At 36.1% G+C, this 10,096-nt stretch overlaps 1 protein-coding gene across 1 annotated transcript in view; it reads left to right on the plus strand.

The window, feature by feature from the left end:
• LOC109539119 overlaps positions 1–8,171 on the plus strand; it is a 15,291-nt gene extending 7,120 nt beyond the window's left edge. Inside the window, exons 2-3 of the mRNA XM_048666224.1 lie at positions 7,288–7,488; positions 7,819–8,171. Coding sequence (XP_048522181.1) covers positions 7,288–7,488; positions 7,819–8,171 — 554 coding nt within the window. The remainder of the gene's footprint in view (positions 1–7,287; positions 7,489–7,818) is intronic.
• Positions 8,172–10,096: the final 1,925 nt, after the last annotated feature.

Here is a 10,096-nt window from a genome sequence, read left to right on the forward strand (position 1 = left end):
AGAGCACGATTTTTTATAATCAGAACTAATTAATTATATTTTCTTTAAAATACTCTAAAATCGGAGTTTGTTCGGAGTCTATTAATTAATAAAAAAATAGTGTTAAACTGATTTTCCAGTGAAATCAACCGTTCAAGATTTATCCAGGTTTCAGAAGTCGAACAAAAAACCTTATTTTCGTGTCATATTTAACGATCTAAGCTTAATTTGATCACTTTCAAAATGCCCCAGCAGATTCAAATATCAAATTGAATAAAAGTTTCTTGATTTAACATTCCAAACTTGACGCTCGGGTCCACCTTCCATATGGTGGTTCTTCCATAAATTGCGCTAATAAATGTTCGCGATATTCTTTGGTCAAATGCCGACACTTTTATACACAAATTTAAGCTTCAGGAAACTAAGCAGCTTGATAAATATTCATCCGCAAATGACTCAACACTATTCTAGGAAAACCATCTAAAATCGCCTGAAATCAAGTTCCAAGATGTGATCGTCACAGGCAACCTGTCTCACACGGCTATAGGTCAGGAGATCGAGACGGAAATGTATAAGTTGATTGAAATAGTCGAACATTATTGATAAAGAAAAATATAAATATGTCTAACATCAGCATGCTTGAACGTCGGTTGCTTTTCCTGGTTGCGCATCAGATTGAACAAGCTGCGATAAAAGAACGTTAAATTACTGCATAGAAGATTGTCTCACAGTCTATTAGGCTGCGTCAATTAATGGAACATTAAAATTCATTGTCCTCCCACAATCCGCTTTGATTTATCAATTTTGATCGCGGTTTCAATACGTTTCTTGACGTGCTTTCTGTATTAATTGCCATTTTTAAATGTCAAGGCGATTCGACCGAGCTCTATATAAATTATATTATGGTTTCACTTGCCGGACATTAATTAAAGATGAGCTGAACTTTTCCGGTATTTAATATCAGTTAACATTCTCTAAACGAAACCTGGAAAAATCGAAACAACGCCTTTTAAACTGCTTGCTACACGTGAAGAATCCAATTTAATTACCAGCAAATATTCATTTGAAGTATTTACAAGATGATTGAAAGTTGGCCTAATCTTTTTCTCAAAGCACTATTTGATAAACTTGGCTGAGAATGCAACAGAACGAAAACTAAAGTTGTGTAAGTACGTGTATGAAAACGTGTTCATTCTATGACCGAAAAACGCAGATATTCTGAGGAATTTATTCTTCAAACTCAGAAGCTCAAGTGCCCTGTAGATCGGTTACAAAGTAAATTAATTTAAATTAATTAGCGCACCAATGTTGCCAATAATAGCCATGCTAGGCGGATATTTTTTTTCTGGTCGGTTCTTATTGACCATCGCCGACAGTACATACACTTGATTCAACACCAAGACATGAGAAAATTTCAGTTGAGAAAGATCGACAGCCAATTAGCTGCCCTCTAATTACATTCGGCTCTATCGTCCAATTTAAATAACATCTAATTAGTCGGTTTTTTCCCAATTAAACAATTGGGCAAAAACGGTTTTATTGCCGCATTACAACATTTCATTACCGATATAAACCGAACGGCTTCTTTAGAAAGGAGAGAACATCTTAATATATTCAGCGGCTGAAAAAGTCGCATATTCGTTTCATAATGTTTTGCAAATAATAACAGTGTAAATTGTTTAAGATTAGAGCGAAGCAAGCACTCTGAAGTAATCTTCAGCTTGGAAGCAGTTGTTTTTGTAAACCATTTCCCTTCTTACATTTTGCTAAACTCCATTGGCCCTCAAAATCTTTATAGATCAGAATGTTTCCTATACTTGAACTCAAATATCTCCATCTAAGCACAATTTTCAAGTCAAACCATTTTCTCTTCTTGATTTCTCAGAATCTTTATAGATCAGAATCTCTCTCATCAAGAATCGCAGAATCTTTATAGACCATAACGTTAGCTAGTATTGAAAGCCTTCCATTTTTAAACGATTTACAAATTTGATGAAATAAGTGTTATAAGTTTTGTGTGTAATTGCCTTATAAAATGTGAAAAAGGAAAATTGAGATTAAAGTTAAATGCTTTAGAAATGTATTTAGTTCGTGTGACCAAAGCAGTCTCAGTTCCCTTGAGTTCAAGAGCCTTGAAGAGAAAAGACAAAAATTATATTAATTTGTGAAATAAAAATGTAGAGGAAAATGTTGATTTTTTAATAGGGACTCTATTGAGCAAAAAATATTTCCGATGCATGTGTGGAAGCTATAAGCAGAGTTAGTACTGAGTTGTGCACTCTTTGTAAATGTCGGTTTAAAAATTTTCGTATTCACGCAATTGGAGCCTCGCAGATGCAAATTTCTAACTCCCGGTCTAGAGGAAGTATAATTGTGAAACTTACACACTCGATAGAAAACATTTGAGTCTAAAACTGCTGAGGATTGCTGAAATCCCAGAAGATGCTGATATTTGGGATCGTTGTAAAAGTTTGCCTAACATTTTTCTCGCAGCTGCGGCTTCTCAGTTAAGCATTTTCTAACGCGCTTTTCTTACACGCTCCATAGAACACATTTTCATCTAAAACATCTGCAAATTTTATTTAAATAGCATTAGACGCTGATTTTTGTGATTTTTCCAAATGTTGGTCTAAAATTTTTGCCTAACAGACAACATTTTCTAATTGGCGATCTGGAGCGAGTGGCATTCTGACACTTACGAAATCCATAGAAAACACTTGGACCTAAAAACACTTGGATACAAAACATATCAATAACATACCCGCAGATGCTGATTTTTAGGACCTTTCTAAATGTTGGCTTAAACGATTTCGTTTTTACGCAATTGCGGGCCCAAACATAAAAATTTATAACTCTCGATCTAGAGGAAGGAGCAATGTGAAACTCACACAGTATATAGAAAACATTTGCATATATAAATTCCGAGAATTTCGTTGAAATCCCAGAACATTTTTGGGATCGTTGTAAATGTTTGTCTAAAATTTTGAGTTTGCTAACTAGCTAATTTCTAACTGACGATGGAGAACGAGAACGAGAATGGAGTAGTAACATGTTTACAATTATTATACATGACAAAACATAGCTGTATAAAAATTCTGAAAATGTCTTTTAGATAGCGTCAAACGCTGATTTTTGAGATTTTTCTAAATGTTGGTTTAAAATGTGACGTACTCAGGCAATTTCGGCCTCACAAATAAACATTTGTAATTCTCGATATAGAGGAAGTAGCAATGTGAAATTTATACACTCCATAGAACATATTTTCGCCTAAAAACTCAAAAAATTTGGTTCAATATTTACTTTTTTTACTGATTTTTGACACCTTTGTAAACGTGACTAAAATGTTTCGTTTTCGTGCAACTGCGGCTTCTGAGTTTCAAAATTCTTATTCCCTATCGAGAACGAGTAGTAACTTGAAGTTGGCACGCTCTACAGAAAATATTTGCATCTAAAAACGCCTAAAATTTCATTTAAATAGCATCAGATATATTTGTATTTATAGCAAATATTGCCCCAAAATTTTGCGTTTCCATTCAACTTTTGCCTAACGATAAAATTTTCTAATTCGAGATATGGAGCCAGTGGCATTGTGAAACCCACAAACTTCATAGAAAAGACTTGGATCTAAAAACAGCTAAAATTTCAATAATTTCTCCGCAGATGCTGATTTTTAAGACCTTTCTAGATGTTAGTCTAAACGATTTCGTTTTTACGCAAGCGCGGGCTCAAARAGAAAAATTTCTAAAGCTGGATGTAGAGCAACTAGAAACTTGGATTTTACACACTCTATAGCCAACACTTMAATCTAAAACYSCTGAAAATTACGTTTGAATCGCGGCAAATAYCGAGTTGYGCGTTTYTTCKAAATGCCGGTTTAAAATTTTTCGTATTCTCGCAACTMCTAATCTCTGCAATAAGTAGGTTATATATTTTTACAATAACTATGTATTCTTAATYTCATTTATGGTTTTTACGCGTAAATCCGCTTCCGTTAAACAACACAACTGAACATGCATTTYATTTTTGCAATTTCGACAACATCCTTTGAAGCTGCGATTTCAGAMACAATCTTTTTCAAATGACGAACGCTTAATAAGTTAAAAATTGCTTGAAGAGGTTTAATGTCGATAACAACAATTAAAAATCATAATTCACCATTAAGATTCCTGAAGTACAGAGACAGTCTTTCAATGAAATACTTCTATAAACCACTTTGTGGGTAGCAAATTCCTGCTGGCACGAGTATTGCTCGCTTTCCCATATTTAGATAATATTTTAAAATTATGGCGCTTTCATCGCTACTTGAATACTTCCTTTGGCACCAGCTCTGTACTTCCGACATCTACAGGCCGTTTCTCACCCATTTTTGCAGCGATTTGGTCTTGGTCAATAAAAGGTCGTTCCATCACCACTGTTTGAACACATTTTTGCTTTCTGCAAAAGAATCATTATTGGGATGAGGTTGAAGTCAACCGACTCCTGATGGGTTTTTAAAGCTCATTGTAGACGCTCTTAGGCATTTAAAGCGTGCATGTTATAGTTGAAAAAATTGAATAGAAACAAAATATTGGCTTGAAAAGGAGTATTTTTGAAGAAGCTTTGGTTAAAATAAACTCATAATTTGCGGTCAAACTTGCAATGAAAAAGCTACTCAAAATAGCTTGAAAATGATTAACTAAATCAACGAATAACGTACTTTCTTCTTCGGTGTTTCCCGCGTTTCAATTGGAAGCAAACACTACTACATACGAAAGCAGTGCCAAGTTAAAGCCATATACATTGATAAACCTTAACAAATCCGACAGTATGTAAAAACCTGGTACCGCTTAAGTTTTTATTGGTTCGAGCTTATGTGGCAACCTACAGGGCATAATCGCCATTTCGACATTTGGACACAACTGAAACGCTGTTTAGGTTTTTAAGGATCGGTCGTATTTTTTTCTCAGACGGACCACACACGGGTTCTAAGCAAACCATAGAAGAGATAGGAACCTGTAAATGGTGCGGCGGACATGAACGACTTTAAGAGGAACCTGGAACCATAAAGTCAACTGTTCCGATTGGAGAGTTTTAACAACGAGCATAATAAATCGCTAATATTGATTTAGAAAATATTTTACTCAGCTGCATATAGGTTTGCTCGGTTTGGTTCGATTCGAGTCCTTTTGCTGATATGGTGTGGAATTTTTGAGCAGTTATTAGAAGAGATTGAGAGATATTTTCCAAAAATTTAACACACATTGTTTGATTGATTGCTTGGAAGACGGTGCTGTTGGGGAAGCAGGCAGTACCAAAACTCCTCCACGTGCGCCTAAAAAGCTATTTAGCACAAGTAAGCAACCGGCCGCGGCCATTTAGGCATGTGACTTTTATTTTAATTGATTTTTGAGTGCGGACTTTGCCATGGCATTTTAACAGGACCACGACAATTTTTTTCGCTCAGTTTCGATGTTCTTTAAATATTTTAATTTTTTCCCATGCGTTTAATTAATTAAGGTATTGCGCTTTTCCAGTCAGGCTTCGGCCGATTCTTTCGTACCACCGTCTTTCGTATTTTGATTAATTATTTTTCCATGCAGGTGGATGGTTTAGATGATGAGGAAATCACACAATGTACACAATGTTGCAACGATGACTTGCAAACTTGATCATTAGGTAAGTGGCAGGAACGCCATTCTTTTCATCATTTTATTAATTATTCATTGTTAAAGGGCAGCTTTTTGCATGTTTGATTTGTTTGCTAATCGTAAAGCGATGTGAAAAACACCTGGAAGCAGTTCAGGTTTTCTTGTAATTTTTTGTTATTCTCAGACACTGTTTAACGTTTTAATTCCATTTAATTTGCTGATTTTTCGCAAATATTACATTCTGTCAACAAATTGCACTGTTCTCAGCTTGAGTTGTGGAAGAGAGGTGAATTAAGTGCAAATGAAACTTAAATTTGCCAACTGAAGATTTTCATTCGTTGCAAAGTTGCAACTAAAAACTGCTTTTTTTTGTATAAAAACTTTCATTTTTTTGCGTTTAACATCTATATATAATTAGCAGCGATGTCGAATGTCGCTGGTAAGCCAATTAAGGACAATTAAAGCAGTAGAAGGGGTTTTTGGTTTTTTTTTAAATTGGTCCTCAAATGGCAAAGTTTTAGAGAGAAAATGCGCTAGAGAGGCTCAATTTTTGGAGAACTGATGCCCTTTGAAACAATTTTACACAAATTTTGGAAGATACTGAATGGCCGAAAGCTAAGAAACAGTATAAGCAAAAGAAGCTCGATGAAGTAGAACCAATTATACTATTTAAATAGTGTTTAAAAGTAAAATAAGCAAACTTTAGGGGCATGTAAATCACATTTTTAATTTTTCAAATTTATCTCCAGTTACATGCCGTTGAAGCTAGATGGTGCTATTGCGTGCAAGTGACAAATTCCATTTACATCTAAGCTTTAAAAAATCGAAACTGCAAAAAAAAATTATTACATAAAGTGTGTTTAAAACACTAAAAATGTTTTGGCAATTTGCAACTTAATTGTAAGTAATTATGCTTTTAAAGAGAGGTTCGAATCGACAGTAAATGAAACAAGATGATCCACAAAAATGCATATTCATCTTGTCACATGCTTCTCTTCGGAAGTTTGACTTTGTCGTACCAAATTGGTGCAAAAAACAAAAATGTGTTTTTTTCGCCAACGAAACGAGCTAAGTAACTTTTGGGCTCACAATCGTCGGTTTTATTGGAATTTGAACGGTTTTGTGCATATTCGTCTTGTCGCTGTCTTCGGAAATTTAGCTTTTTCCTACAAAAATTGGTCCAAAAACAGTTCATTTTCAAAGTTAAAATAGGAAATCGAGAGGAAAAGTTCTGAATATGAAACTAGCTCAGAGTGCATTGAGTGAAAAGCGTATCTTTCAAGTAACTAATGCATAGTGCATTATAAAAAAAGTAGAAGTCAAAATAATATTTAATATTATTGAGAAAAAAACACTTTCGAACGAAATTATGAAGGCCGAAGGAAATTATGGGCAAAAGAACGATGAACTGGAGCTTTGCCAGGGATAATTAAATTTGCCTCTGTAGCTTTGTAAATGCTCGTAAGAAAGACTGACAGAGATTCCCCAGAATATACTACCCTAAATAAGACAACAAAAAAAGAAATAAGGAAAGCCCTAGGAGAACACAAAACAAGCAAAATACTGGAAACTATAGAAAAAAATAAAAGCATGAGAGTTCTAAGATTTCCCCAACCAAAAGAGCGGCAAACAGGAAAATAAATGAAAAATTAGAAGGGAAATTCAAATATTCTGCTTATAGCTATACCAAGCCCAAATGAACCAACTAAAGAAATTATAAACGTAGGGTCAGAAGACATGCTGGAAATATCACCATCAGAAATTAAATACACACTACAACAGATGAAAAACGGCAAGAGCCCGGAAGAAGATCGAATAACACAGGAAATGCTAAAGCTGGGTGGAAAAACACTAATAGAGACAATAGGAATGCTGTTAAATGGTAACAAATGTCTGAGAGTGGAAAAACTCCCGGAACCATGGAAAAATGTCGAACTAGTGCAAGTTCACAAAAAAATTTCTTAAGGAAATAACGATTATTTATATATATATCACAAAAAAGGAGATCGTTCAAATATCACTAGAATTATCAAGAATCGACCGACTACGAAACTGGACTCCTACCAACCGGTAGATCAAGCAGACTTTCGAAAGGGCTTTAGCACTAGCGACCATCTTCAAACAATTAAAGCAACATCATCGAGAAAACAACGGAGAATTAATTAATTAATTCAGAATATCTATGATAAGGCAACCTTTCACGTACAAATAGACGACGATCTTACAGACAGAATATCACTTGGCAAAGGAGTACGACAGGGGGATACCATCTCTCCCAAGCTGTTTCCCCAGCACCAGAAAATATATGTTTTTAAGAAGCTCGAATGGAAAAATAAAGGCCTAAAGATGGATGGAGTATACCGCAATCACCTCAGATTTGCAGACGAAATAGTCTTAATGAACAGCAACATTCAGGCACTGAACAACATGGTAGATGAGCTAAACGAGCAATCCAAGAAAACAGCTTTAAAAATTTTCCTAAACAAGTACAAAATAATGATCAAAAATGAATGTAACATCACCATAGACCACGTTCCCATAGGGAATGTAGAACACTACATCTAGTTAGGACATAAAATCAAGCTGTGTAGCGAAACCCAGACTGCGTAAATCAAACGCAGAATCCATTTGGCATGGGTGGCATTCGGAAACGTAAACTTTATATTTAAGGATAAAGAGATTCCCAACTAACTAAAGAAAAAAGCATACGATAGCTTTGTTTTACCGGCTCTCACCTACCGCTTGGAAACTATGGAAAAAACCCGAAGAATATCTGAGCAAGAGTCGCACAAAGAGCCATAGAGAGAATAATGCTGGGAATCACCTGTAGGGACAAAATACGAATTGAACAGATGGGCGATGGAAGTTGTGAGAAGAGCAGCAAGCCAGTAATGGATCGGACATGGGGCGAGACAGGACCCAGATAGATGGACCCAGAAAACGGCACCTTGGAGATCATGAGGACCAACAAGAAGTGTAGGAAGACCGGAAAAGAGTTGGATAGACGATGTCATAACGGTGGCAGGAGGACAATGGATGAGCTTAGGGAAAGATCGCCCGACATGGAAAAACCTGGAAGAGGTCTATATCCGACAATGGATGAACACGGACCGAAGAAGAAGAAGAAGAGACGTTCCCAACAACTACTCCTGGCAACAACTACTCCCACGCAAAAGTGGAAGAGACTGGAAGAGCCACGTGGACAGGATGACAGAAAAAAGCTGGAAAGAATCGCTGGAGCTGGAAGACCATGGACAAGTCGTCCCCCGGAAGACCTCCAAAGAGATCGGTGGAGTCATGTACCTCAACATTTCAAGAGAATTAAGTTGGGAAATGCAGGCCTAACACCCACAATAAACGGAAGAAAAAGGGTTTTAAAATACCATCTCCAAAAAGACTGAGCAGCACTCAAATTTCTTCGCAATAGCACTATGAAGAACACATGCAAAAGAATTTGAATTGTGGAAAAGAAATAGTGAAGTTGCACTTGGAAAAATCAGGTTTTTGAAGCAAAAATAGCGTTCAAAGGACACCAGCGGCTGAACTTCTTCGAGTTGCAAAATGTACCAATATTAATTCTTAGCTCTCTAACAAGATGGATGTAAAGTGCCTTCAAATGCTTCTTTCATTTCCTTCTTCAACTCAATTTAGTTCAGGACAAAAATCCTCCTTGCAGTTGCGAAATTCAATCACTGATGGTCTTTTATGTTCATAGAAACTGAATAAAGCCAAAGGCTTTAAGGAAAACTATGAGCCAGAGTTCTGAAACAGCAGTAAAGTGAACAGTTTCTACGAAGTAAACGAAGCCAAGTCGATGGATATCGAAAACGTCAATCAACCAGGCAGTGCTAAGTGCACAGTTATGTGCTTGTATGTCACAAACAATAAATATTTGTTTAGTTGGGGTTATCTGAAGATGGTGAACGGTGTACAAAATTATTAGTTCATAAGCAAACAGAGATGAAGCGTCGTGACCCGTCTGATGAAGAAGCAACTTGTCGATGGAAATGTGGGCGGCCTCGAAAAAATGTTTTCCAGTAGTTTACCCGGAAGGGCATCAGCGGTTAGGGCTGTGCGACTTAAACCATTTCTACCGGTTTGAAATGTCGAAACTGATCACCTGTGGATCGAATAGAAATGGTCACTATTAAAAGTCCATAACGGTCCACTTAAGATGATTTATGGCATCAATTTCCGACTTCGGTGCATCCTCAGCAGTAATGGCTGTTTTTACGTGAATTCCGACTTCCAGCTAATCAATAAAAACGTTCTACTTTACAACATCAAGTGAACTTATTTGATCACTTAAAAATATATACTGGATGAATTTTTCACAGTGGTTTTGCTGAACTCTAAAATGTTAAGTATCGCAATATGCAGAAGGAAAATTGTGGTTTTTGTAGTAGTGTAAGTAGGTGCTTGCGGTGAAGTGCTCAGATGCACTGCTAAGATTTAGTAGTTTTTGCTTAATGCAGGCAGAGCTGCAAAAC

Source organism: Dendroctonus ponderosae, unplaced genomic scaffold (genome assembly GCF_020466585.1).
Source record: "Dendroctonus ponderosae isolate FM_Combo_2020 unplaced genomic scaffold, Dpon_F_20191213v2 Dpon_F_20191213_41, whole genome shotgun sequence".
Lineage (NCBI taxonomy): Eukaryota > Metazoa > Arthropoda > Insecta > Coleoptera > Curculionidae > Dendroctonus > Dendroctonus ponderosae.